This window comes from Salvia hispanica, chromosome 6 (genome assembly GCF_023119035.1).
Source record: "Salvia hispanica cultivar TCC Black 2014 chromosome 6, UniMelb_Shisp_WGS_1.0, whole genome shotgun sequence".
NCBI lineage: Eukaryota > Viridiplantae > Streptophyta > Magnoliopsida > Lamiales > Lamiaceae > Salvia > Salvia hispanica.
Window position 1 is genome coordinate 5,188,994 of NC_062970.1, and position 25,293 is coordinate 5,214,286.

Below are 25,293 nucleotides of genomic sequence, written 5' to 3' on the forward strand. Positions count from 1 at the left end.
TGCCATCATAAAGATTTAAAAAATATTTTTTGTGGAATAATGTAGGTTGATTCATTTGAATGTAGGGGAAAAACAATAATTTAAGGATTCGTTCGATTCCCACCATTGCTCATGACTAGATGTCATGTTTATTCGGATGTCTTGTCGGCTATTTTTTTCTCTTGAAAATAAGACCCATGACAATATATCTCAAGCCGTTTTAAAATTGTTTAGATGGCAATGTGTCATGTGATTATCTGTGACATCTTTATCCTTAAACTAAATTAATCCTAAACAAATCTATTTTTACTTATTTCATTATATTAATGTTTAATGTACTGAAATATCTCAAATTAAATACGTACTACTCCATATTGTTCGTACCCAAGTAACCGACCAATATCTAAATAAATAATTACTTGTCCACGTGAATTAGTCTGATTAATATATTCGTGACTGCAAATTGTCAAAATGAGGTTGTTTACGATTACAATGTTTTTGGTAATGGAGTAAATTTCAGCAGTTTTGTGATGTAATTAATAGGCAAAATAAAATCAGCAACTATCGAAGCTCCGTGCCATAATAAATGACATACTTAGGTAATGATACGAGATTTAGAAGATTTTGTTTTGTATGTTAGGTGAAAAGAGAAATTAGTACATATTTATATTAATATGAAGGATAACTTTTATGATAAAAAAGATAAAAAAAATATGACATCTTTTATTAGACAAATTAAAAATAAAATGAGATAAATTAAAAATGAAAATGTGACATTATTAAGGGACGTATGAAGTATAATAAATTCTCAACTAAGAATGTAAATAGTAATTAATATTGTGTAATAATTGATTAGTATAATAACGATAAATAATTATGATTGTTTATAATAATATATTATCGATTAATAATATATTAGTCTTAGTACAATTTTTAAATCATTAATCATACATTAATTTAATAATAATTATGGTAAAAAATTAATGTAATATTTAAATCATTAATCATATTTAATTTAATAATAATCATATTAAAAAATTAATGTAATTTACCGATTTTTTATTTAAAAATAAGTGCTCCATTTAAGCCACTTTCGTCTTCTTCGCCTCTGTCCCGTTTTCTGAGATTACAGAAATGGAGGAAATTAATGGGTGCCAGAGCGATGGTGTTCAACTCACTTGCTTTTCAGAGGAATCAGACGGCGACGTTTTGCTCCACTTTCAGATTATTCGTCTTCAAAAACAGGTTTTTCTTCAATTCAGCAATTCTGATGCTTGCTTTTCCAATTGATTATGCTTCTAATTAGGGTTTTCAGTTCACTCTTGCATCTAATTGAATTCATCTCTATCCCTTGTCAATGATGAATTCTGTTCCTTCATTTTCACGACTTGGAAAATTCCCCTTTTCTGTTGAATTCTCTCTCCCTCTCCCTCTCTTGTGTTTTAATGTATTTGCATTACCTCATCCTTGTCTAGATTTATGTATGGATTGGTTGCAACTCTGCCAGCTTCGGACATCTGTATGCAGCTCTTCCCACACGACCAGTAAGTATTACTTGATTTGTTTAGAATCAAGAGTTTTTCCTCTCAATTGATCGATTCCACATCACATTGCTACCTCTGATGTCTGAGTTTATGAACAGAGCAATGCAGTTGGTGTGACTTCTCTAATTGGGGGGTCTTCTGATAATACAGGTTCTGGTATTGCACGTCGATTAGGTAATTGCTTTTAGACCGTAGATATGTTTCTGCATCATCCGCTTCATGGCTTACGCGTTTCTTATATTTCAGTTCTCAAGACTGGCCTTAATGTTGTTCTTGCTTGTAATTTACCAAAGAATAACCCCATGCTTGAGGTTAGATATCCCTATCTTCTATATCAGTGTTTTTGCTTCAAGCAGTATTTCTTTAGTCTTTTACTAAATGCAATTGCAGACTTCATTTTATCTCAATAACATAATAGTTTGGGCTCATCTTTCGTTCTGTGTTTAACTTGACTTCTTGGGGTTCAGGCAAGTGCTGAGAAAAAGCTACTGCAAAAGCTTATTAGTCTAGGATACACAAAGCCACAAATCTGAAGAAACATATTCTCTAGTATGCATAGTGTAAATTCTGCATATATCTTCGATTCTGGGGGTAAGTTTGCTGGTTCGGCTAAATTCAGATAAAGAGATACATAGCTGCCAATACCACTGCCCTTTCCATTAGGATAAAGTTGCATCTTCCTGGAAGAGTTTGACAGAGAACATATTTATCATCACGTAGAATTTGATGATGGATGTAAATGAATGAGAACTATACCATTTATGTTCACCAGCAACAAATGGTTTAGATTCTACGTATTCTTCAGTTGAGCTAGAAGATAAGTCCACTCTCCAGGTATGCTTATAGGCTATTGGATCCTTTATCATTGATAAACTCTCTCCTTTTCCAGCTATCGTTTCTTGGCACACGTAAACCTCTGCCCCAAACACGCAGGTATCATCGACCAGATACCCGTTGGCCGCATCCTTGAAGGCATCAAGAGGTATGAACTTATCAAATCCCCATGCTAGCTTCATCTTGTGAAACCGTCTCCCATTTTCTGCCGCGTCTAATAGAAGAGCACAAGATTATTATTATGGTAATTGATAGTGGTATTCATTCTAGTTGGATATCTTACCTTGAAGAGTGTAGTAGGTGTCATTGTTCTGGTCAAGCAGAAAGAGACGAAAAAGTGCTCGGATCTCCCAAGCTGGGGCGGGTGAGTTTGGCTCGTCAATGACCAAGTATAGGGAGATGTGGTCAGTAATGCCTTTGTTTTTGTTGCCATTAGGGTGCAGAACGAGCTTCCTGCACGCAGGTGAAACGACAGTATATAGATGATGATGGGATTCAGAGTTAAAGTTAGGTGAGAAACTACCATTTGCAGCCACCGGCTTGGAATTCGTTGGAGGTGTAGCTCTCTAGTTTACTGTTAACAAGCTGTGAGAATAGTTGAAGTTTGAATATGTAGTGAGTCGGAGGCGTATCCGAAATTGATCTTGACACCCCTATTGGAAATAAAGACTAGTAGTGTTAGAGTAAAATCAAGAATGAGATATAGTAACTGAATTTAGGAAGAGACCTTGTTGTCCAGGGAATGATAGTTCTCCCATCACGTATGTAGAGAGAGAGAGAGAGAGAGAGAGAGAGAGAGAGAGATGGTTGTGATGGTTGTGATGATGAGGTTCTTATATGAGAAAGAAAAGGCAGTAGAAAAGCTATCCTTTGCCTAGGTTTTATTCTTTTCTTGATATCCCAAACAGGAAACAAGGTATAGGGCTATAGGCTATGGCATGCCAATCTATTATTCCTCAACTTTCCTCTTAGCTTATGTCGATGCCTATACTCACACTAAGAATCTCTTACCAAAATGATTATAATAAATTTGCTTCCTTTATTTGAATTTGAGAAAACACCTTTTAATCCGTTACCTTGTTCAGGTCTCTAATTTTTAGCGTTTTAAAAAATTCACCTCAATTAAACCATAATATTCCTAATGATACAGCAAAAGCTGATGCATGGTTATTTTTTTGGAGAAAAGTATGATTGATCCAAATTTAAACGGAAATTTGATAAATGCTGAAAAAGGATTTTGGTGTAATTCGTAAACAGCCAACAATGAACACTACATTTTCCAAAACATTTTCATGTTCCCACCTCTACACGTCACTCTTTAACGTATTAACAAACGTGCTCAATGTTTCAACCAATTCTCTTCTTTTGACGTGTTCAATTTTTGACTTGGCATGAAGACTTTTTGAAGAATAGTCAGAGAGGTAGACTTATCTAGAAGAAAAGTGTGAGGTGATCAATTGTTGTCAGTACAACTGTACAAGTGACACCAGATATACTCCTACTTCATATTTTCTGCCTCATTTGCAAAAATGTCAAGGGTTTATGATTTATGGGAGAAATTGGTCGGTGCTGTTCTCGACAGGGAGGAGCTCCGGCGACTTGCGCTTCGCAACAGCTTCAGCTCCTCCGCTTTTTCCGATTACAGCTCGTGCTTCACTTCTGACTCCTCCATTGGTATACTTTTTTCTAATCTCTCAACATTCAACCATCAAATCGGTTCCTTCATTCTTGACTTATAAATTACATTCAATTTTGGTGTTAATTTTCTGGCATGTTCCGAATACTTCTTTCACTTTTCATTTTATTTTTTGATTTGGGAAAAAGTTGGTGGGGTTTCATTGCAGATTAAATCTTAACCTTTTAGCATTTTTGTGAATTAAACTCAAACTTTCAAGATTAAATCTAAAATGGGATAGACAATTAGTTCCAATGTTATTCCATAACCAATTTCATTTTTAGTTTTTGAGTAAAAAATACTCTTGTTTTTAGGTTTACATTAAAACAAAACCATTTTTTTTTAAAAATTTTGTGAGTAAAAAGAGACATAATATAGATAGTATTATTTTAAGTTTTAGTTTAATGTAAATGTAAAATCATATTTGATGAGACATTTACACTAAAATTAGCTTGAGTTTAATGTATATAGTTGGAGATGCTAACCAAATCATAACTCCAAATTCTGCAAATACTTAGAACATCTCAAATGGTACACTAAAACCTAAAATTAGATAGGTAATTAGCTCCAATAGTACTCCAAAATCAATCTCATTTTGGGTTTTTGAGTGAAAAATACCTATCTTAAGGTTTGCGCTAAACCAAAACCAAAAACTTTTTCAAATTTTGTGAGTGAAAATGACATAATATAGAGAATATTTTAAGTTTGAGTTTAGCATAAATGATTGGAGTAAAATCATATTTGATGTGATATTTACACTAAAATGAGTTTGAGTGTATCTAAATGATTGGAGATGCATTTAGGACAGGACAAATGTATTAAAAATTGAAAAACTGAAAAGGGTGCGATTAGATTTGTACTAATCTTAAACTTGAAGTTGGCTTCTCAACTATATCATCTGCATTATCCATTCATCAATACCTTTGCATCAGTTGAATTAAGTCTTAGATACTTACACTGTGCACCGTTTTCCATATTACTTACTGATGATACTGCAGCATACCCCATTGCACGGCCTATAGAGCTGAAAGAGATTATAAAAGCGACGGAAAACTTTCAATTAGACATGTTCATAGGGGTAGGAGTCATGTGTCAAGCTTTTAGAGCATGGATCGATGAACATACCCTCATTGCTTCGAAGCCTGGCTCTGGAATGGCTGTTACAGTTAAAAAATGGTCGAATTTCATGGAAAGACCTCAAGATTGGTTGGTAGGTTTGTCTTTCCAAAGATGATTTTTTCTGAAGTAAATTAATTTTGACCTTATGTTTTGGAGTACTAATTATGAACTACTTATGCAGAAGAAAATTGATAATTTGGTGCAACTTCGTCATCCAAGCTTGGTCAGCTTCATTGGGTACTGTACGGAAGAATACAACATGATGTTGGTGTACGAGTTCATGCCCCATGGACGCTTGTCGGATCACTTATTCACTAGTAATTTTTCGTTTTGGATGAACATTATTAGTAGCACGTTCTTTCGTTGCAATTCACCTATGATCTTATTATGTGGTAACCTTCATAGCTCAATACCAATCATTACCTTGGGCGAGGAGAATCAAGATCGCTATAGATATTGCTAGAGGGCTTAGCTACTTGCACGAACGAGATATACCTATCATACACCGAGATTTCAAGACGGCTAACGTTCTTCTAGATTGGGTAGATATGCTTGACTTCTCTTTTTGCTTTGGTTGTAAATTTGTAAATAACTACTGCAGTTTTAGACAAAACAGAAAATTATACTCCCCCTGTCCAAAAAAAATAGGGCAATTGGTCTATGTCACGAGTTTTAATGTAGAATTGGTAAAGTAAGAGAGAAGAGAAAAAGTAAAAGAGAAAAAGTAAGTGAGAAGAAATAAAAGTGGAATGATGTGTAGAGTTATTATTTGTTGAAAATTTTTCATAAATGAATGCGCTCTATTTTTTGTAGACGGCCAAAAATGGTAAATGTACCCTATTTTTTGTGGACGGAGGGAGTATATTCTAGCCCTTTTTTCTCTGGTCATGCAATTATATAAATGAATATTTGATCTTTCATATATTTGGTGTGCAGGAATTGAATGCTAAGCTATCTAACTATTGTTACGGCACAGATGATCCTACCAGTGAAATGACTTCCATACCAACTCGTCAAATATTTGTTTCACCTGGATATACTCCACCAGAATATATATCGAAAGGTTCTTGAATCACTCCTCCACCTTTTGATACTCGTAGTTGTGTTACTCCCTGTTGTACTCGTTCTAAACTCCTTTTCTGATGCACAGGTCGCCTGACTACTAAATCGAATGCATACACCTTCGGAGTTGTTTTACTAGAATTGCTATCTGGCACCGTCGTATCAAATCTGAACATGGAACAATCCTACTTTAATAAAAAGTCAAAATTACTGCAGATTTTGGATATCCGATTAGAGGGTCAGTACTCTCGTGATACAGCATATAAAGTCGTGAAGCTTGCATTGAAGTGCCAAAACATGGACCCAAAATCAAGACCAAGAATGAGTGATGTTGTGGTTGCACTAGAGCAGTTGCAACTTGCAAGACCATGAACCTATGTAATGACCAGAAGCCTAGACGGTTTATGGCTTAGTACATGGTTGTAGAGCTAGCTCGCCATTGCATGAGCATAGGACCAAAATGAACAACCCTTGATGGATGCGTGTAAACTATGTTGCCAAGATCTTCGTAAGTTCCACAAACAGAGAGCTTGAAGATTGAGTAAAGAAAAATTATGAGCGATCTTTTTGAAGGCTAGATGATGGTCTCTTAGTTGAGGCTTTGAAATTGTGTTGTTGATTACAGTGTTTAGACATGGTTTCTATAGGATTATACTAAAATAACAATCTACCACGAATGAGAACTCTTATATTTAGCAGCAAATTCAACCTTAGTTTGCATATGTAACGCAAATTGCTATTATTTTAGTCATATTGTCACCATAATACTCCTATATATGTACAAATATTGTTATTGTTTCAATTCTATACACATGAATGATTAAGTGATGACATTACTATCACTAAGAATTTGACCCCATAACCAATCTCAGTGAATTAGCAACTCCCACAATTTCGTCATACACATACTGTCACCAATACTTGGCATAAATTTATCATATTGTAATTGTGATTAAACCTTCAAACGGAATCAGTTGCACAAGACATGCTTAGAAAATGGTTGAAAATGCTCACTTAGGGGCTTCTTGGTATGATGGAATGGAATGGTGGAATGGAATGTGATTCCTACTTCTATTCTATTCACTTGGTGTGATAGAATGAATGAGTGAATGGATGAAAATGCAAAGGAAATCCAAGGAAATTGACATTCATTCCTATCTTCATTCCATTCCACCCTCCATTCCATTCCATCATACCAAGCATGTCCTTAGTAGTCGACAATTATGTCAATATATTATCATCAGTTCAAATGCAGACAATGAGTTAGCTAGGAGCATATATTAAACAAGTTTTTCCTTTGAAATTTCTTTGCCCAGTAGCATCTCTGACTCAAACCTTCCTAATTAGAATAAACAGCCTCTGGTCAAGCTCAAATCTAGCGGCAATGGAAGGATCCCCCTTCAGCATCATCAGAAGTCCACCGAACGAGACATATATATCCCTGGATCCAATAGGAAACAAACACGATAGCCAGACAACAACGCTTAAAACATAAACCAACAGATGGACCTTCTACACAAGTCGAATTTCATAGTACACAATGCACCAAAACATCATTAAGGTGAAGTTCGCAAACTTGAAAATATATATGGTATACTGACTACTAAAACAACAGATGGCCTTACAACACAAGTCGAATTTCATAATACACAATGCACCCCAACATCATTAAGGTGAAGTCCGCACACATACAAATATATAATGGTATACTGACTACTGTGTATTAAGTAGAATGGATATGAAGAGAAATATGTTAAGATGAATGCATGACAAGGTATGGGAACATACGCTTTGACTTGCTTCTCGCTAGATTCCTCGGAGATTCTGTACAGTTTACCTTGCATGACATAGTCGAACTTATCTGCAAGCGACTTCTTGTTACCCTGATATCAGAGCAAATAAGGCAATCATTCAATACCACAGTGATTTGGAGCAATAGATGAATAATCCACAATCCTATTCAGCTATACATGATATAGCAGTTAACTAAGCATATCTTCCTATTTTAAACCAAATCAACAGTAGCAGTATGTCTACGGAGTATATATTTAATGACACTACGCACAAGCTTTTTGTGGTGTTCAACTTAGATAGCCATTATTGATAATTTGATACACTGAGATAAACGCATCAGTGTGTACCTCAACCTTTATTTCCTGAACTAGTCGATTCTTACCTATGGCCAATTAACTATTAGTAACAATCTAAGTCATCATGAATTGCATAAACTCGTGAAATCAAAGCAGATAATATCATGATTTTTTTTTACCGGAGTGTAATAGCCAGAATCTGGCGTTCCGTCCAAGTTCAAAGTGGATGCTAATACCATCATGAACTTCTCCCCGACACGCATAGGATAAATCTGAGTGTTGATATCAAGGTGCATCAGCATGTCAAACTGCTCACTCCTAGCGGAAATACGAGAGACTAAAGGAAAAACTACCGACATTTAAGAGTCATAACATGTCCACGGCCAAAAATTAAAACAAGGACGCGATGAGATGGAAATCCCAAGTAACATCCAATCAATAAACCAAATTCAATTTTTCTCGTTCTATCTCAGAGTATCCATTCAACCGAAACGGATCAGTTTAAGTATTAACAAGGCATATACTACAACACAAGAAACTTGAAACAGAAAAATAGATGAATTTTTTAAAAAAAACTCATACCCCGATCAAACTTTTTTCCATCTGGATCAATTGCATCAATTCGGAATATATCTTCAAAAAGTGTCTCCACCATCCTTGCAGGAAAAACAAACGTCGGCCTCGAGAAATACAACCTACAGAAAATACATAACCATCCAAATAATCAAATAAGAAAATGAAAAAATTGAAAAAAAATCATATTTTTAGCAATTTCATCTCTAAAATGAGTAGTTCCAAAAGAAGCAAGTTCCTTCACCTCTCCAAAATTTCTGAAACTTAAACAATGGAAAAAAAAGACTACACACACTTGAAATGGTCGGCGCTGACTGCGAGCCGATGGACGGAGGATACCGTCGGAACTTCGGCGCTCACCGGGGAAGACGACTGAGCTGTCAAGAGAGAGTATGGCGTGAGAGAGTTGGAGGTGCTGTTTTCACCCCTTTTTTTTCCAATTAGGAATTTGACTTTGAGGAATTGGGTTGAAGAGAATTAGGGGATGAACTTGTGGTGGAAAGGAGGCGGTGAGGAGAGCACCGCGACGCCGGTGACGGAGCGCCGGTGAGAGGGAGGAGACGCCGGTGAGAGGAAAGAGAGATGTGCTAGGGCATTTTCCTCATTTAAACAGTTTTAATCCGATTTTTAAACGGTTTTAACCTAAACGGAACTGTTAAAAGCATTGAAATCGATCAAAATCGGATTAAAACCGTTTTTAAAAATTGAACGAAGTTTGGCCTTCACTCGATTTTTTATTTAAAAATATTTTACTGTAGATGATTTAAACTTTTTTCGTCTGCTTCTTCCACTGCCAGTTTCATAAACGAAGACTAAAGATGTATGAGTATTAGACATATTGACCAAACATCCTTCCTCCATAATCCTTCCCACACCAACACTTTCTCTGTTAATCAATCGAAATTACAGAAATGGAGGAAGTTAAGACTGAGAATAATGACTGCCAGAGCGATGGTGTTCAACTCACTTGCTTTTCTGAGGAATCAGACGGCGACGTTTTACTCCACTTTCAGATTATTCGTCTTCAAAAACAGGTTTTTTTTCTTCTTTCAATTCAGTAATTCTGATATTTGCTTGCTTTTGTCATTGGTTATGCTTCTAATTAGGGTTTTCAGTTCACTCTTGCATCTAATTGAATTCATCTCTATCCCTTGTCAATGATGAATTCTGTTCCTTCATTTTCACGACTTGGAAAATTCCCCTTTTCTGTTGAATTCTCTCTCCCTCTCATATGTTTCAATGTATTTGCATTACCTCATCCTTACAAGAAAGCCGCCTCCTTGTCTAGATTTATGTATGGATTGGTTGCAACTCTGCTAGCTTCGGACATCTGTATGCAGCTCTTCCCACACGACCAGTAAGTATTACTTGATTTGTTGAGAATCTAGAGTTTTTCCTCTCAATTGATTGATTCCACATCACATTGCTAGCTCTGATGTTTGAGTTTATGAGCAGAGCAATGCAGTTGGTGTGACTTCTCTAATTGGGGGGTCTTCTGATAATACAGGTTCTGGTATTGCACGTCGATTAGGTAATTGCTTTTAGACCATAGATATGTTTCTGCATCATCCGCTTCATGGCTTACGCGTTTCTTATATTTCAGTTCTCAAGACTGGCCTTAATGTTGTTCTTGCTTGTAATTTACCAAAGAATAACCCCATGCTCGAGGTTAGATATCCCTATCTGCTTTATCAGTGTTTATGTTTCAAGTATTTCTTTAGTCTTTTACTAAATGCAATTGCAGACTTCTTTATATCTCAAAATCATAATTGTTTCTGCTCATCTTTCGTTCTGTGTTTAACTTGACTTCTTGGGGTTCAGGCAAGTGCTGAGAAAAAGCTACTGCAAAAGCTTATTAGTCTAGGATACACAAAGCCACAAATCTGAAGAAATATATTCATCAAGAGGACTTTCGCCCCTTGGTTGCCCTGTTATGTGCTAGTATTTGGAAGTAATATTTAATTTTGTGTTTCGATTACATTTATATTTGCAGAGATTTTTATTCATATTGAACAGTTTTTTTAATGAGTATCTAGAGATGAACAATGTGCTTTGACATATAAAATATTGCTTTGGGTATAACTTGCATTCTCATAAAGCTTTAGCCACCCCATGGACTTTGATTTCTGCCTCTACTAGGCATATGTTTTTAACCAGCAAACCAGTTGCTGGTCGATACAAATAGCCATGTGAGACAAATCTTGGCCATCCGTTTGCTGCATTTGATTCACGGAACCAATAACTAGCTGCAGGAGAAAAGTATTCATGCTTATGCCTCTTGTTCTTATCACGCGTCAAGAGTGTACACTAGGTGAAGAAAGAATATCTTACATGTTCCAAAGTAGTGCTTGTTATTAAGTTGGTCTAGTATGCGTAGTGTAAATTCTGCATATATCTTCGATTCTGGGGGTAAGTTTGCTGGTTCGGCTAAATTCAGATAAAGAGATACATAGCTGCCAATACCACTGCCCTTTCCATTAGGATAAAGTTGCATCTTCCTGGAAGAGTTTGACAGAGAACATATTTATCATCTCGTAGAATTTGATGATGGATGTAAATGAATGAGAAACTATACCATTTATGTTCACCAGCAACAAATGGTTTAGATTCTACGTATTCTTCAGTTGAGCTAGAAGATAAGTCGACTCTCCAGGTATGCTTATAGGCTATTGGATCCTTAATCATTGATAAGCACTCTCCTTTTCCAGCTATTGTTTCTTGGCACACATAGACCTCTGCCCCAAACACGCAGGTATCATCAACCAGATACCCGTTGGCCGCATCCTTGAAGGCATCAAGGGGTATGAACTTATCAAATCCCCATGCTAGCTTCATCTTGTGAAACCGTCTCCCGTTTTCTGCTGTGTCTAATAGAAGAGCACAAGGTTATTATTATGGTAATTGATAGTGGTATTCATTCTAGTTTGATATCTTACCTTGAAGAGTATAGTAGGTGTCATTGTTCTGATCAAGCAGAAAGATACGAAAAAGTGCTCGGATCTCCCAAGCTGGGCCGGGTGAGTTAGGCTCAACAATGACCAAGTATAGGGAGATGTGGTCGGTAATTCCTTTGTTTTTGTTGCCATTAGGGTGAAGAACGAGCTTCCTGCACGCAGACGAAACGAACGTATATAGATGAATAGATGATGATGATGATATTTGGAGTTATAGTTGGTGAGAAACTACCATTTGCAGCCGCCGGCTTGGAATTCATTGGAGGTGTAGCTCTCTAGCTTACTGTTAACAAGCTGTGAGAATAGTTGAAGTTTGAATATGTAGTGAGTCGGAGGCGTTTCCGAAATTGATCTCGACACACCTATGGGAAATAAAGACTAGTAGTGTTAGAGTAAAATCAAGAATGAGATATAGTAGCCGAATTTAGGAAGAGACCTTGTTGTCCAGGGAATGATAGTTCTCCCATCAGGTATGTTAGTATGTAGAGAGAGAGAGAGAGAGAGAGAGAGAGAGATGGTTGTGATGGTTGTGATGGAGGATGGTGAGGTTCTTATATGAGAAAGAAAAGGCAGTAGAAAAGCTATCCTTTGCCTTGGTTTTAGTCTTCTCTTGATGTCCCAAACAGGAGACAAGGTATAGGCTATGGCATGCCAATCTATTATTCCTCAACTCCCCTCTTAAATTATGTCGATGGCTATCTCACACTAAGAATCTCTTACCAACTGATTATAATGAATTTGCTTCCTTCATTTGAATTTGAGAAAAAACAAGATTTAATCCATTACCTTGTTCAGGTCTCTATTTTTTAGCGTTTTTTAAAATCCACCTCAATTAAACCATAATACACCTAATAATTCAGCAAGTATGATTAATCCTAATTTAAACGGAAATTTGGTAAATGCTGCTGATTGCCTGATTCTACTTTTGATTAGATAATGGATTTTAGTGTAATTCGTAAACAGCCAACAGTAAACACTACATTTTCCAACACATTTTCATGTTCCCATCCCTAATACCGAATAAATCAGAAAGATGTAAAGTCGTAAAGACATTTGTGTATTATTGTATTTTAAAATCTTCGTCAATTCATCTCTATAATAACTTACATTTAGACAAGAACCATCAACAAAATAACTTACATTTTTAGACAAGAACAATCAAATCATCATCATCAAACATCAACTCTCTCTTCTCTCACTACTGGGATCCATACTTCAACAGCTCCCACCTGAAGGGATGGAATGAACAAAACACCTCCGGCGAGCTCTTGAAGAGCAGCGCTGTGCAGACACACACTGCAGCAATCGCGACCAGTGAAACCATTAATGGTTTGTATATATTCACCGACCCTCTACGCCTTGCATACACCAGTTTCTGCTCACATTGCCTGCAATGTTTCTCGCTCTCCAAAGGCGCGTATTTCACCACCTTTTGCTTCTTGCTCTTCTCTAACACCCTGGGGATGTCAACCACCACGTGCCCTTTTCCCCGTTTCTTGTTCAGCTTCCTCTGCACTAGGTGGATGTACGAGTAATGACCACGGAGGCATGCATTGTCATGGGGGGTCAACCCGCTGCTGTCACGAGCATTTTTCCATGCTTCAATTCCCACCTGCACAACACATTTGTACTCAATCAAATCATATATGTATTGCCAACCTAATCTATTATCACCTAAAGATATGTTACTCTGAGATTAAACGAGCCTACCGATCCAGGATCCTCTGTCAATGCATCCACAACATCCTCACACCTCTCTAAACTGGCGGCTACATGAAGAGGAGTCAATCCACCAGGCCCCATGGCATCGGGCCTGAACAAGAAGCCACCCTCGCCGACCAGCTTATGTTCTCGCTCTCCTGTCTTGTCGATGCGATAACTTAAAAGAAACTCCACCATGGCTACACAGTTTCGCTTAACAGCTCGGTGAACGAGGCCAATATCCAGCAAAGCTTGTATATTGGAATAATCTAGTCCCAAGTCCACAACACCATCAAATACAGTGCTTAATAGCTTTTTCACTACAGCGCACCAGTCATGATCGATGGAGAACTCAAGAAGGCACCTGATACGTTCGAAAGGGAATGGATCCACATCACCTAACCTAACTTTCATGTGGCTTCTGTGGAGCAGCCAACCCATTTCGTGTATGAAGTCCAGAGCTTTGTTCCTGATTTCTAGTGCGTTATCATCTGCATTAGCTGAATCAGGAAGCTCGATAGAACTTTCCAGAGTGCAAATTTCAGAGCAGACGTCCTTCTCTGCAACGATGAATGGAAAGAAGCTGCTGCTGAGACCATAGTCCTCAACCTAATCCAATAATTGTATAAACTCAGTGGTTAGAGAGTGCGAAGAACAACGAGATACAATTCAGCAGGAGACGAACAAATAGAATATGCCAAAGTGGCACCACCTCAATGAAACCCCTTCCAATAACGTCTGGTACAGCACAAGAGAAGTTGAACGACTGAATCTCATCATGTTCAATCAAAGAATCTGATCCTCCTCTCATATCAGCACAATTTTCCTGAATTAGAATCTTCCCTTCTAGAGTGCATAATAACCTGATGCAAAGTAGATTCATTACCAAAAAAATTAATGGGAAACAAAAACCGTATTCAATTCCAATGCCAAAACACCGATACATCTTAAACTAGAATACCTTGCTGTAGAACGAGTCAAATTGTGTCCTTTGACTTCAAACTGAACACCCTCTGACACAGTAACAGCAATTGGCTTGATACTCGATATTCTGCAACTTTGATTGTTTTTCACAGGGAGGGGGGTGTCTAACACAACCTGGCCTGAAGCATGTAAAATTTGTCAGCCTTAACATCCAAAAACGATTGTCCATGAGCGATATTTGCAATAAAAACGTAGAATCAATAAATTGAATATACCATTATAAATAAATGTGACACGATGTTGTAATCTAGCATATATCCATCCTGTCTTCCAGAATGGATCAGTAGATGAATCAAGAAGCCTTCTCAAACTGGATGTGAGATCACAGTAAAGCTGCAAACCACAATAGTGTTAGCAGTTACACGCAATTTTTATAAAACTTAGGATATGGCATGTTGGTCTAGTATCAATCTAGTGAAACTAAGACTATGATGATCCAACGACTGAAGAAACGAAATCAATAATGCGCTTAATCAAACTTACACTGTCCCAGCAAGACTTCTCCATGCGCAAATATATTGTCAGGATAATGCAACCGGGTCGGATGTAACTTTCCATATCTGTTGGGCTACTTGAAAGCCAATCAAGAATCTGAAACCAAGTAGGACAAAGTAAAACCACCAAAGATTAAATGAAAAGCAAACTTGAAAACATTTTGACCTTAGAAGCAGTAAATGCACCTGTCTCCTCAGAACAAGAGGGAAATCATTTGGTTCTTTACCGAACAGCTTAAAGACAATCCGATCTGTGCGACTCTGCAAACAAATTTTGAAAATTACAAATATATCCTGTCATGTAAGGAAATATTGGCTACTTTCTATCTCGAGAAATACTATAATGATAGGAATCAATTTTGTCAGAAATCCGTATTGACTATTGAGGAGAAACAAATTTTGTCAATAGTTTATCTCATAATGATAAGCACATGCCTATATCGAAGCCTGTCAAAATACTCGAACCACATAGTAACATTTATTTAGCTAAACATTCCCAATTTATAGAAAATGCGAATTTGATCTCAGCAACCCCCACCCAGTTCTCCTTCCTAAAAAAAGGTAGCATCTGCTGCAGGAAAGTTTAAGATGAAACCTGTGTCTCTCCGCTAGATGTAGATGGCGACTGACTCGGTGTGGAACCTGAATTCCCACTATTTTGTGGTGGGCTAGGCTGCTGAGAATCCTTACATAACCATAAAGGGCCAGCACAAGACATATCTCCAAGATTTTTACAGGCAAAGGGATCAGGAAGATCCTCCTCCAAGCAGTCTTGAGAGCCATCATATTCATTATTTAAGTCAATATTGTTCAGTTGTGTCCTTGTAGTATCTTTCTTCCCTTGAACGGAGTTGCTTGTGTTCGTCCTGAACAGTAAAGGAGATCCTGAAGTGGATGCATTATGTACTACTTCACCTGCAGTCTTATCAGTTAACACCCTTGTTTTGGTCAAATCAGATGCATCTAGGCCAGTACCAGTAGGAAGGTCCTGGAGGTAAAACATAGTCAGAAGAAACGAAACTCAATCGACATCGTCAGAAGTTTGTGGATTACGTTTATCACCTTTTGAGCAGCCCCTGAAGACGTCCCCGCATTCTGTGTGTCCTGAGATATAGGTAGCAATTCAGGTGTACTGGCAACACTTGCAAGGTTTTTCAAGAGATGAGACAGTAGATCTTGATCCTTGGTATGATCGGAGCTATTGACTGCAATTGTTAAGTAACTTAATCATGATGCTAATAAAAAAAGCTCAAACTGAGAAAACAAGGAAAGAAAGATTTGGAGAAACAACATCTAATGAGATTTCACTTAAATTCTGGACCATATAACTTCAAAACTTATCATATACCCTGAAAATATATCAATCTGTAAGTGTTTATTATATGAGATATGCTTTTGAGGATGATATATCTCTGATGAACCTAGTTTCAGTTTTACTATGTCAACATTTTGACTAACCAGTTAACGAAAATCAGTCCTACAAGTCAACCTATGGTCAGAGTTCCATATGACCAGTTTCATAGTAATGGTAATGGAACTAATTTATGGTCATTTTGGATTTTTTGAAACTCTCACGTCATTACCCGAACAACCAAAATGGCTCCCAACATGAATATGTATCATATGTTTCCAGAGCAAGAATTCTTCCAACAAAGCGTCAGCTAGCATACTCAGCTTTTCAGAGAAGGGTTGAGTCATTATGTGTGGAAGTCAAGACCATTTTTTGTTTGATATAATTCTAATAGAACAAACATTTTTGCAAAAAATAGTTATGCTTTCAAGACTCCAAGCTTCCCCCCAAATTAATGATGTACAATTTGCAACATATATTATGGAAGTTAGCTTACAAACACAGCTGATAAACATTAGCTATCAGGTTTTGCTGACTCGAGCATAACCACCAAGTATTTTGTTTGTCCTCATTGACATAATGCAAAAGCTAACACACTCAAACTAGCCCTAAATGCTAAATCGGTGATTTTACTTACGTTGTAGATTGGAGAGTATCCTCAGCAGAGTGATGAGTAAGTAATTACTCCCTTTCTCATCATTCTGGTTGGCTGCATTTAGCACATTCTCAGGATGTGTTTTCCTACGCCGTCTGTTGTGGCCAGCCAGCCGCCTGCGACAGCTACGCTTCCCCTCATCAAATTCTTGAAGAACGTGAAACCTGCAATGGCAAACAGATTTACACCATCTAATAAACAGCTCACAGACTAAAATATGAGAGTGTGAGCATCATTTGGACCTGCTGCACTGCTGACAAAATCTTTGTACAACATTCGCCACCACAGCACTCGTAGCCTTAGAATGCACGTCGCAGACTTTATGCCTACGGTGATAATCCTTCGCAGTGCTCAAATCAGCCTTGCAATCCTCTACTTGACAAACAGCACGGGTAGGTGCCAGGGGGATACCACTGGAGACTTTACTCTTCTTCCCACTCTTCCCTTCCAACTCATACTCTTCCTGCCCCAGCTTCAAATTAAGTGAACCAACATCTTCCTTTTCAACCTCAACATCCCTTCTCCTTTTCTCCAAATCCCTAATCTCCCTCTCATTCATTTCATCAATGTTCAAGGGCTGCTGCCTAGTTGTACAATCTGTAGGAGCAGGAGAAGCCACAAACAGATCACCATCCCATCTCCAATCATTCAAATCCCATTCATTACTCTTCATCCCCACCTCAGGCACCACCGGCCCATAGAAATTATGCAGCTTTCCACCAAACTTAGTCTCCATTTTTCGATAAAATCAAGAAACACCCACAAGCAAAAAAAGATTGAAACTTTGAAGCGCTATGAAAGAATCAATCTCAATCAGCCTCGCTACAACCCCAGAAATCCAAGAAAATCACACCCAAACATCCTTGCACCCAAACAAGAGCAACCCACATGCCAAATAACAGCTCTATTCTACAAATTTAGAAGGCAAGATAGATCAACTAAACCGTAAAGAATCCAGCTTTGGTCCCAAAAAAGGGAAGGGGAAAACTTCCATTAGACCAACTCACGTTGTTGGTTTCTCGCGGATAAGTAAATTGCACTCGAGATTGTAACAAGTGACTCTAGTTGATGTGGGATTTGATCTGCAGACGTGTCAGGTCCGAAAAATCGCCGGCGATTTGAGAGAGAGAGAGGAAATCTAGACATGGTTTGTTGGGGACCGGTAATAAAATAAAGAAATTGAGGCTTAATTCACTGCGTCTGTTGCGTTTCTTGTAAAATTAAAAATCATTTCACCCAAGATTATTAATTTTCTTGTCGGAAATTGAAAGTGAAAACGAAAGCAAAACATAGTACAGATGAACAAGTGGTGTCTTAATTTGGACGCACACTTCACAGAATCTAAGACCCACATCTTCACTGAATTATATGAAGAGAATTTAATGTAATTACTCTACTTCTACTCTTGACTTTTATACATCAAAGACTCTCTAAACAATTGTTATACTACTCTCTCTATTTCGTAGTAACTAGGCTTTTCTTTACTGTTCGCGACTTAAAAGAAATTATATTAAATGAGATTAAAAAATAATAAAATAAGAGAGAGTAAATGTGTTAATTTTTACTATAAATGACTCCACTATTATGAAATATACCAAAATGACAAAATGATTCCACCTCTTAAAACTGAGGACTTAAAACTGAGGGAAGGAGTATTTATTCAAACTAAGATTCCCCTCTAAAATCGAGTTGTAGTTGAATTAGATTTGGTTAATTGGGCGTGCACGCGGCCACATCTAATCATGATTAATTTTGTTTTAAATATTTGATTAGAATTTAGAACTTAACAAATTAAATTATACTGTATGGAGATGGTGGCGAGCTTGTGTAGATTTTCAAGTGAGTTAGACTTAAAGTTTATGCTCCATAAGATTCCTTAAATTTTGTCTGCGGTCAAAATAAGATAAGATGAAAAATAATTGAATTGATGGAATATATCCCATTTGTCTATATCGAAATAGTGCAGATGAACAATTGAGACCACACTTTCAACTCTGCTAGTACTTCATTTATTTCCAGCCACTATAAACTTCACGGACTCAAATAAAAATAATTCAAATATTATACTACATGGTATATACACTTAAGTCAACTTTACAAGGTAAAAAAAAATAAAAATACATTAAATGAATTTATGTTTTCTGTATGTGTTTTTCCTATGTAACAATATCTAATATCTTGTTTGTTCTTAATTTTGACATGAAGTGTATCATTCAAACTCAAATTCATCGCTCTTGTAGTTGGACTGAAGAAGTCTGAATAGATGGTGTTTGTTTGTTATAGGGTCCTAGGACTCAAGAAAACGACCAGTCAAATGAAAATCCACAATAATAATAAAAAATAAATCAACAATTAAGATTTTAAGATGCCTCTATTATTTTTATTTTATCTATCCATGCACTTGGTGGTCGGCTCAACTCAATGAAATGTTATGTTGTGTCCCTCTCATCCACTACAATTTAAATTTCTTAATTTTTCAAAACACCAAATTTAGATTAGGCAGCATGACTAAGTTCATAATAATTCCAATTGATGCGAAGCACATACTTTAATTTGTACATACCAATTAAAAAGTCTATAAGATAATTAAGTGCAAATTGGAAACTGTGGTATGTAACCTAGCTTAATTATATATTAATAACCTAGAAAGACCAAATAATTTTGTCTCTGAGGTTTGTTAGTTACCCTTTTTAGGTATGTGACCGAGTCTAATTTTTTCTAGAAGGCGGCAAGACACAGCAATTTTCTAACAAATAAATAATGATAACTTTAGTGTAACTTCATTCAATATTATTCACTTTAGTGTAACTCCATTCAATAATTTAATATACTACTAATAAAAAACGTGGATCCAACACACAAACGGTGGATTCCATGCAGCATTGATTTTTGTTAGCACAAACCTAACACTATTCCTAACCAACTTAAGCCCATATATTAAATTTAATTAAGGACCATTTGGTGATATAATACATGAATGAATTATACTATATATTGCAAGATAGGTTATGATATCCACCAAATTTGCCAAAAAAAAAAAACGCTGCTGGATAGTGCAAATAACGTAGACTTAAACAGAAACCTAATGATGAGCTGTTAATAACATGATGCTTCAATGAATTGTGATGATTTCATAAAACCAAAAATAATGAAATTCTTAGTTTAGGAGAATGGAATGGGTACAAATGCAACCTTTCTCTCCCAAAACGTTTACACCAAGAGTAATGGCAATGCGATTCACACCAATAATCAACACAATGGAACAAGTACAAGTGAAATGCCAAGGTACCACAATTTACACAAAGAAGTTAACACACTCATATGCACAACTCAAGCAACCCACCTCATAAAGAAAACACACCAGGAACACAATGATTCTCAATAATCTGTACTGCCTCTGAGATGTCGGTTTTTTACTCAAAAAATTCTGTCGGCTTTACATACAACAATCTTCTTGTTGTAGGAGCAGGAGGCGCAAGTCCGGGTATGTCCCTTATGTCTTTGTTGTTTGGATTCACAATCTGAACAAAAAACACGGCTCCAGATCGTCAGTTGACATGCTTGTTAAGATGTCATATATATATACAAACAATAAAGAATAGAGAAATCAAGATATTCTTTCCCAATATATGGCTGAGAAAGAGTTACCTAACCATTCAAGAACGAGGGTACAATTGAGATTGTAAAAGACAGAACAGGGGGACGGGAAATACCTTCACAACAATTATGGCAATAACCCCACATACAATCAGAAAAAGGAACAGCATGATGCATTTGTCAGTAGCCACCTGGAAACACATACTTTAGCCTTGTTAAAAGTAGAGGTAGTCAATCTAGTCCTAAAAGGTTTTAATTCATCCAGGTGTGAAAAATGAAATTTTTGCACAAAGTAGTACCATTGTCTCATGCCAGATAGTACTAACTAGCAAAATATCACAATATATGATAGATAGAGTTCAGATTAGAATTTCTGACAAGTCTACCTGTCTGCCAATCTCTTTTACAAGTTGTGAAGCCTTTTTTAAAGAGAAATTGATTGTGTCCAGTTCATTGACTACACGACCCATTTGTTCAGTCTGTGAGAATTGGAAAACACATCAGTGATGCACAGTGAAGTAATTAAGGTTGAAAACAATAGTATGTGGTTCACTCACTTGGCCCTTCAGTGTAGTAGCAGTTTGTGTTCCCACTTCAAGAGTTTTGTGAACAACCTAACAATAGGCCAGAAGTTTAAATTCCATCATAAACCAAATCTAGCATTCAAGAACGGATGTAAATTTTATTCCACCTGTTTGGAGCGCTCAATAGCTTGGTCAGTTTCATCCATTGACTTCATTCCAGCATCAATAAGCTGCTGATTTGACATTTCTACATTAATAAATGAAGATGGAAAGAACAGTCAGCAATAAAGATCAAAACAAGAACTATCGAATAGAAGATTCAAAGCTAATTGAACGAAAACTTATACTGCAGTTATACTCAGAAGAATAATAGAAGCTAAAATCATAAATAGATACAAAGTGTAGCTATTCCCCTATAAATTTGACAGCATAGCATTTTCTTCTCACTTTCTCTCCTATGTATCATCACATGTTATCACCAGAAAAGTTAAGGCTGAGTCTGTAATAGCACCTGATGCAACTAATACATTTTCTTCAGCTGTGGGATCACTGGCACCACCCATATCAAAAAGTTCAACCCTCTTGTTCCCATATGTGCTCATGTAACTGCGTCGACAAAAAAGGTAGAGCAGCAAAGGTAAAAAGTGAGAATATACATATTTTACAGAGATATAGAAATAAAATCGCTGATGCGGTATCACATTACTCAATCCATTTTCATAAGAAGAGGAACATTAAATTGTTTACAGAAATAGAGTTTTTCAGACGCGTGAGTAATCCCATAGGATGGATATGATTCTGTCAAAATACAGCCTAGCTAAATCTGACATGAACATGAACCAGCTTCACAGTATTATTTAACACACAAGCGAAAACTGTGGACCCATCCTGAAACGTTGTAGCGGACCAATAATATAATGAAGAGCATCTGAAACCATTTAGCATAAATCATTACGCACGCACGCGAACCTAATTTCTAGAGTTACAGACCTACTGTGAAACACAATGGAAATGGAGAACCAATATAGTTTGATGGAGTTTATCTGAAACCATGATCATATACTATTATCAATGCATAATAACTGCCAGATCCCCATAAGTTCATACAATGAACAAAATGGAATAATGGCATAGAGGTCACCATGGTTAAAGCGTCATTCACATATTGTGTGACAAGATGTTAAAACATGTTTTAAGATCTTCTTGTTCAGAGTAAGGCTACATATGAACTCAAAATAGTGAACCGAGATAGAGTACTTACGTCTTCCTCAAGGCTACATATGAATTCAACTCTTTGATCTGCAAGCAAAATAAATAAAAGAATACATGAACCATTAATTAGACCCAAAACCAAATATACTATTTAAACTAAATAAGTCATTCTGCACAGGTATTGCATTGGGCGTCAACTTCTAAGTGCTCAGAGAAACCTACAAAACCACACTTAAATATGATGAACTGCAGCCGCATCCGGAACATAAAAAAGACTATAGCAAACCACCAACACCACTATACTCAATGACATTACCCACTGGCAATGTAGCACCTATCCAGTTACTATACATCCTCTTTATACTTAGCAGTTAACACTAGATTTGATATTAAGTTATTAAGACAATAAATTCTTGCACGAAAACAAGTAAATGCCCCCTGAGTCAATATTTATTATTCACGTCCTCTAGTAATTCTAGGCAATCTTAGTGAACAACAATGATATGGAGGAAATAAAACATGAATGGTTCAATAACACAATGTTAAAACTATAAGGACATGAGGGCAACTGGACAACTAAAATGCACTGTAATTACCATAGATTGCTTCTCGTCATTGAGCTGCTTGGTAATCTCCGGAGGATTTCTGCTTTCCTCATCTTTGATTTCTCGATCAAATTCTTTAACCAATCTAGAATAAATATGAGGTCAACAAGTGGAGGATGTTCAAAAGAAGCATATCTAAGAAGTCAGAATATAAATTAAAGGCACTAGCCCCAAAAAAGGAAAAATGAGTAATTATATTTTAATCATTGCTATTAGAAGTTACACTCGTCATCCTGGAAACGCCACCTCTAAGGCTGAATTACAGGTCGTAATAGTTATTGAATGCACCCCCCCCCCCACACATACCGCATGAGTGTTTATTAGCATACTAAGTACTCCCTCCGTTCCATAATAGTAGAGTCATTTTTCCATTTTGGGCATTCCATAGTAGTAAAGTCATTTCCTTTTTTGGTAACACATTTTCTCACTCTTACTTTTCCATACTCCCTCCGTTCCATAGTAGTAGAGTCATTTTGCCATTTTGGTACGTTCCATAGTAGTGGAGTCATTTCCCTTTTTAGTAAAAGTCAACACATTTCTTCTCACTTACTTTACTCTCTCTTACTTTATTCTCTCTTCATCTCTCTACCCTTTTCATTTCCTACTTTATTCTTCCTTTACTTCACTCACTTAACACATTTTTTCTTAAATTTTGTGCCGAAAAGAAACGCCTCTACAACCGCGGAACGGAGGGAATGGAATGGAGGGAGTATCATTTATAACTCACTCCATATCAATGAAAGTCATAAAGAGAAATGACATCACAGAATGTACACTCACCTTTTGCACTCCCTCATCTTCCCAGTAAGCTCCTCCAGCTGTTTACTCTGTCTAGTTGAGTCTTTGATCTTATCCAGCTTTTGGAAGCCATTTCTGTTTAGTAATCAAGAAGTGGCTATGAGTATCTTAAATAAGTTAGTATCACTGACAGTAGCAACAAAAGAATCCCCACATGACAAGTTGACAACAATTCATCTGTAAGTTGCATGTTAGGAAACAAAAAATAAACGGTAAAAGCTTTAAAGAAGTTGAAGAGCATTAATTATATTGCAGAAGCAGAAAAAGTGCAAGCAAACTGGCAAGAAGACATATGGTATCACGTAATGAGACTACTTTACCAAACATAAGTCCTCCATATTTTGAACCAAAAAGGAAGAGAAACGTCTTGCTAGGGAAACTGCATTTAGTCTGTTATCCATCTTTAATTATACAAAGGAATACAGGACATCCTACTTCAATTGGCCATAATAACTCAGCAGAAGTTACATAAAACATAAAAATCAGAAGAGAAAATGAAGAAACGTTGCTCTCGTCGTGATATATATTGTAAATAGGAGAGAGATAGAGATATTACGCGAGCGCTCGCATGATGTCGCGAATTTCGCCATGGATCTGCTCCATTTGAGGGTTCATACTTAACTCCGGGTTAGCCATTTGTGCCCTAGTTCCCGTTTCACTATCCCGTTGTTGAAATAAAACAAATTGAGGAGCTGGGGCGGGTAGGAATTTCCCTTAAACAGATAAAGCTGAAGGCTTTACCACAAAATTCAGCCCATCACCATGAAAAAAGGGGGAAAAGAAACAAATGCAGGAAGAAAGGGGCGTGAGTGAGAGGATTTGAATTACAGTAGATATAATTCAGAATTCGGAGAGAGAAGGGTTGAATTGAAGTGGACAGTGAGGAAATTGAAAATTGAAATTGAAATTGAGATTTTGGTTTAGGGCTCAGGTGAAAGTTGCGGTGAGAAAGAGGAAAGAGAAAGTGGAAGAGAATTCCGAAGGAGAGAGGATTAGCGCAATGGAATGCTGTCAACGTTGCCTTGATTAACTCTACCAAAACTTACTTATTATTTTAATCAACAATTATTTTTTTCTTCTCTTTTCAACTCACCCATTCAACAATTAACTAAAAAGTCTAGGTAATTCACCAAACAACTTTTATTTATATTATATTTTCTTTAACGACTAGATTGTTGCATGGACTCATGCTTATACTTGTAAATGAAGAACATTCTAATAATAGAATGTAGCCATATTTTTTCTAATTCAAGCTCCACTTAGTTGTTAGACAATACTAGGAGTGAACAAAATTTTGGAAATCTGAAAATTTGATTTGATTAACAAAATATTTGAAATCTCAAAATTCAATTCGAATCAAATGGAAATTTAAAGTTCGATTTGAATTTTCATAAAAAATTGAATTTTCGGATTGTATGAGATATTTTATACCAAAGTAATCTTAGAGCACTCCCAATGGGGGTGGCGAAAATCCGGCGATAAATCGCCGATCATCGCCGGATTATCGCCGGCCGTTGTGGTGAAAACGGCGATAATTCGGCA

At 36.7% G+C, this 25,293-nt stretch overlaps 7 protein-coding genes across 10 annotated transcripts; 3 read left to right on the forward strand and 4 right to left on the reverse strand.

Annotated features, from left to right (window-relative positions):
* Nucleotides 1–1,088: 1,088 nt before the first annotated feature.
* Nucleotides 1,089–10,974, forward strand: LOC125196049 (proteasome assembly chaperone 4-like). The gene is made up of 6 exons (XM_048094406.1): nt 1,089–1,224; nt 1,455–1,523; nt 1,622–1,697; nt 1,770–1,834; nt 1,991–2,062; nt 10,770–10,974. The coding sequence occupies exons 1-5, from the start codon at nt 1,114–1,116 to the stop codon at nt 2,054–2,056; spliced, it is 387 nt and encodes a 128-aa protein (XP_047950363.1). The 5' UTR covers nt 1,089–1,113; the 3' UTR covers nt 2,057–2,062; nt 10,770–10,974.
* LOC125196047 (probable serine/threonine-protein kinase PBL3) lies at nt 2,345–6,916 on the forward strand. The gene is made up of 8 exons (XM_048094404.1): nt 2,345–2,357; nt 2,457–2,505; nt 3,940–4,031; nt 5,031–5,242; nt 5,333–5,468; nt 5,557–5,693; nt 6,088–6,214; nt 6,302–6,916. Exons 4-8 carry the CDS (start codon nt 5,099–5,101, stop codon nt 6,583–6,585), a joined length of 828 nt encoding a protein of 275 aa, XP_047950361.1. The 5' UTR covers nt 2,345–2,357; nt 2,457–2,505; nt 3,940–4,031; nt 5,031–5,098; the 3' UTR covers nt 6,586–6,916.
* LOC125196045 (DNA-directed RNA polymerases II and V subunit 8A-like) lies at nt 7,425–9,452 on the reverse strand. 4 transcript variants are annotated; one of them, XM_048094400.1, is made up of 5 exons: nt 9,121–9,452; nt 8,886–8,998; nt 8,483–8,652; nt 8,002–8,096; nt 7,425–7,654 (listed from the first exon to the last, which is right to left on the reverse strand). In XM_048094400.1, exons 2-5 carry the CDS (start codon nt 8,956–8,958, stop codon nt 7,543–7,545), a joined length of 450 nt encoding a protein of 149 aa, XP_047950357.1. In that variant the 5' UTR covers nt 8,959–8,998; nt 9,121–9,452; the 3' UTR covers nt 7,425–7,542. The 4 variants fall into 4 exon arrangements, with proteins under 4 accessions (XP_047950357.1, XP_047950358.1, XP_047950360.1 ...); XM_048094401.1 differs by having other exon boundaries at nt 9,172–9,451; XM_048094403.1 differs by having other exon boundaries at nt 8,483–8,640; nt 9,170–9,451.
* Nucleotides 9,629–10,974, forward strand: LOC125196048 (proteasome assembly chaperone 4-like). Its single transcript, XM_048094405.1, has 5 exons — nt 9,629–9,910; nt 10,165–10,233; nt 10,332–10,407; nt 10,480–10,544; nt 10,698–10,974. The coding sequence occupies exons 1-5, from the start codon at nt 9,788–9,790 to the stop codon at nt 10,761–10,763; spliced, it is 399 nt and encodes a 132-aa protein (XP_047950362.1). The 5' UTR covers nt 9,629–9,787; the 3' UTR covers nt 10,764–10,974.
* Nucleotides 10,910–12,344, reverse strand: LOC125196044 (MATH domain and coiled-coil domain-containing protein At2g42460). Its single transcript, XM_048094399.1, has 6 exons — nt 12,267–12,344; nt 12,063–12,192; nt 11,813–11,982; nt 11,452–11,743; nt 11,208–11,374; nt 10,910–11,122 (listed from the first exon to the last, which is right to left on the reverse strand). Exons 1-6 carry the CDS (start codon nt 12,295–12,297, stop codon nt 10,968–10,970), a joined length of 945 nt encoding a protein of 314 aa, XP_047950356.1. The 5' UTR covers nt 12,298–12,344; the 3' UTR covers nt 10,910–10,967.
* Nucleotides 12,345–12,866: 522 nt separating this feature from the next.
* On the reverse strand, nt 12,867–18,260 carry LOC125194045 (squamosa promoter-binding-like protein 1). The gene is made up of 11 exons (XM_048092046.1): nt 17,258–18,260; nt 16,998–17,179; nt 16,072–16,214; nt 15,605–15,997; nt 15,196–15,270; nt 14,999–15,106; nt 14,731–14,848; nt 14,493–14,634; nt 14,244–14,394; nt 13,541–14,140; nt 12,867–13,442 (listed from the first exon to the last, which is right to left on the reverse strand). The coding sequence occupies exons 1-11, from the start codon at nt 17,749–17,751 to the stop codon at nt 13,029–13,031; spliced, it is 2,820 nt and encodes a 939-aa protein (XP_047948003.1). The 5' UTR covers nt 17,752–18,260; the 3' UTR covers nt 12,867–13,028.
* Nucleotides 18,261–20,126: 1,866 nt separating this feature from the next.
* LOC125197193 (novel plant SNARE 13) lies at nt 20,127–24,762 on the reverse strand. Its single transcript, XM_048095905.1, has 10 exons — nt 24,308–24,762; nt 23,734–23,826; nt 22,945–23,038; nt 22,398–22,435; nt 21,648–21,742; nt 21,304–21,383; nt 21,170–21,226; nt 20,999–21,091; nt 20,729–20,803; nt 20,127–20,536 (listed from the first exon to the last, which is right to left on the reverse strand). The coding sequence occupies exons 1-10, from the start codon at nt 24,385–24,387 to the stop codon at nt 20,429–20,431; spliced, it is 813 nt and encodes a 270-aa protein (XP_047951862.1). The 5' UTR covers nt 24,388–24,762; the 3' UTR covers nt 20,127–20,428.
* Between the last annotated feature and the right edge of the window lie 531 nt (nt 24,763–25,293).

What these genes read in the sequence shown, in the direction of transcription:
- LOC125196044 (XM_048094399.1), bottom strand. Translation starts at nt 12,297, where the DNA reads ATGGGAGAACTATCATTCCCTGGACAACAAG. An exon ending in CACCTACTATACTCTTCAAG is followed by an intron (nt 11,744 to 11,812) that starts GTAAGATATCAA and finishes CTCTTCTATTAG; the next exon opens with ACACAGCAGAAAACGGGAGA. An exon ending in GTTGCTGGTGAACATAAATG is followed by an intron (nt 11,375 to 11,451) that starts GTATAGTTTCTC and finishes AAACTCTTCCAG; the next exon opens with GAAGATGCAACTTTATCCTA.
- LOC125194045 (XM_048092046.1), bottom strand. Translation starts at nt 17,751, where the DNA reads ATGGAGACTAAGTTTGGTGGAAAGCTGCATAATTTCTATGGGCCGGTG. An exon ending in TTTTGTCAGCAGTGCAGCAG is followed by an intron (nt 17,180 to 17,257) that starts GTCCAAATGATG and finishes TTGCCATTGCAG; the next exon opens with GTTTCACGTTCTTCAAGAAT. An exon ending in CATCTAGCGGAGAGACACAG is followed by an intron (nt 15,271 to 15,604) that starts GTTTCATCTTAA and finishes ATTTGTTTGCAG; the next exon opens with AGTCGCACAGATCGGATTGT.
- LOC125196049 (XM_048094406.1), top strand. Translation starts at nt 1,114, where the DNA reads ATGGAGGAAATTAATGGGTGCCAGAGCGATGGTGTTCAACTCACTTGC. An exon ending in TTATTCGTCTTCAAAAACAG is followed by an intron (nt 1,225 to 1,454) that starts GTTTTTCTTCAA and finishes ATCCTTGTCTAG; the next exon opens with ATTTATGTATGGATTGGTTG. An exon ending in TGGTATTGCACGTCGATTAG is followed by an intron (nt 1,698 to 1,769) that starts GTAATTGCTTTT and finishes CTTATATTTCAG; the next exon opens with TTCTCAAGACTGGCCTTAAT.
- LOC125196048 (XM_048094405.1), top strand. Translation starts at nt 9,788, where the DNA reads ATGGAGGAAGTTAAGACTGAGAATAATGACTGCCAGAGCGATGGTGTT. An exon ending in TGGTATTGCACGTCGATTAG is followed by an intron (nt 10,408 to 10,479) that starts GTAATTGCTTTT and finishes CTTATATTTCAG; the next exon opens with TTCTCAAGACTGGCCTTAAT. An exon ending in AGAATAACCCCATGCTCGAG is followed by an intron (nt 10,545 to 10,697) that starts GTTAGATATCCC and finishes CTTGGGGTTCAG; the next exon opens with GCAAGTGCTGAGAAAAAGCT.
- LOC125196045 (XM_048094400.1), bottom strand. Translation starts at nt 8,958, where the DNA reads ATGGTGGAGACACTTTTTGAAGATATATTCCGAATTGATGCAATTGAT. An exon ending in ATTCTGGCTATTACACTCCG is followed by an intron (nt 8,097 to 8,482) that starts GTAAAAAAAAAT and finishes CTCTGATATCAG; the next exon opens with GGTAACAAGAAGTCGCTTGC. An exon ending in AGCGAGAAGCAAGTCAAAGC is followed by an intron (nt 7,655 to 8,001) that starts GTATGTTCCCAT and finishes TATTGGATCCAG; the next exon opens with GGATATATATGTCTCGTTCG.
- LOC125196047 (XM_048094404.1), top strand. Translation starts at nt 5,099, where the DNA reads ATGTTCATAGGGGTAGGAGTCATGTGTCAAGCTTTTAGAGCATGGATC. An exon ending in CTAACGTTCTTCTAGATTGG is followed by an intron (nt 5,694 to 6,087) that starts GTAGATATGCTT and finishes TTTGGTGTGCAG; the next exon opens with GAATTGAATGCTAAGCTATC. An exon ending in ACCAGAATATATATCGAAAG is followed by an intron (nt 6,215 to 6,301) that starts GTTCTTGAATCA and finishes TCTGATGCACAG; the next exon opens with GTCGCCTGACTACTAAATCG.
- LOC125197193 (XM_048095905.1), bottom strand. Translation starts at nt 24,387, where the DNA reads ATGGCTAACCCGGAGTTAAGTATGAACCCTCAAATGGAGCAGATCCAT. An exon ending in TATGTAGCCTTGAGGAAGAC is followed by an intron (nt 21,743 to 22,397) that starts GTAAGTACTCTA and finishes TTGTCGACGCAG; the next exon opens with TTACATGAGCACATATGGGA. An exon ending in AAATGTATTAGTTGCATCAG is followed by an intron (nt 21,384 to 21,647) that starts GTGCTATTACAG and finishes TTATTAATGTAG; the next exon opens with AAATGTCAAATCAGCAGCTT.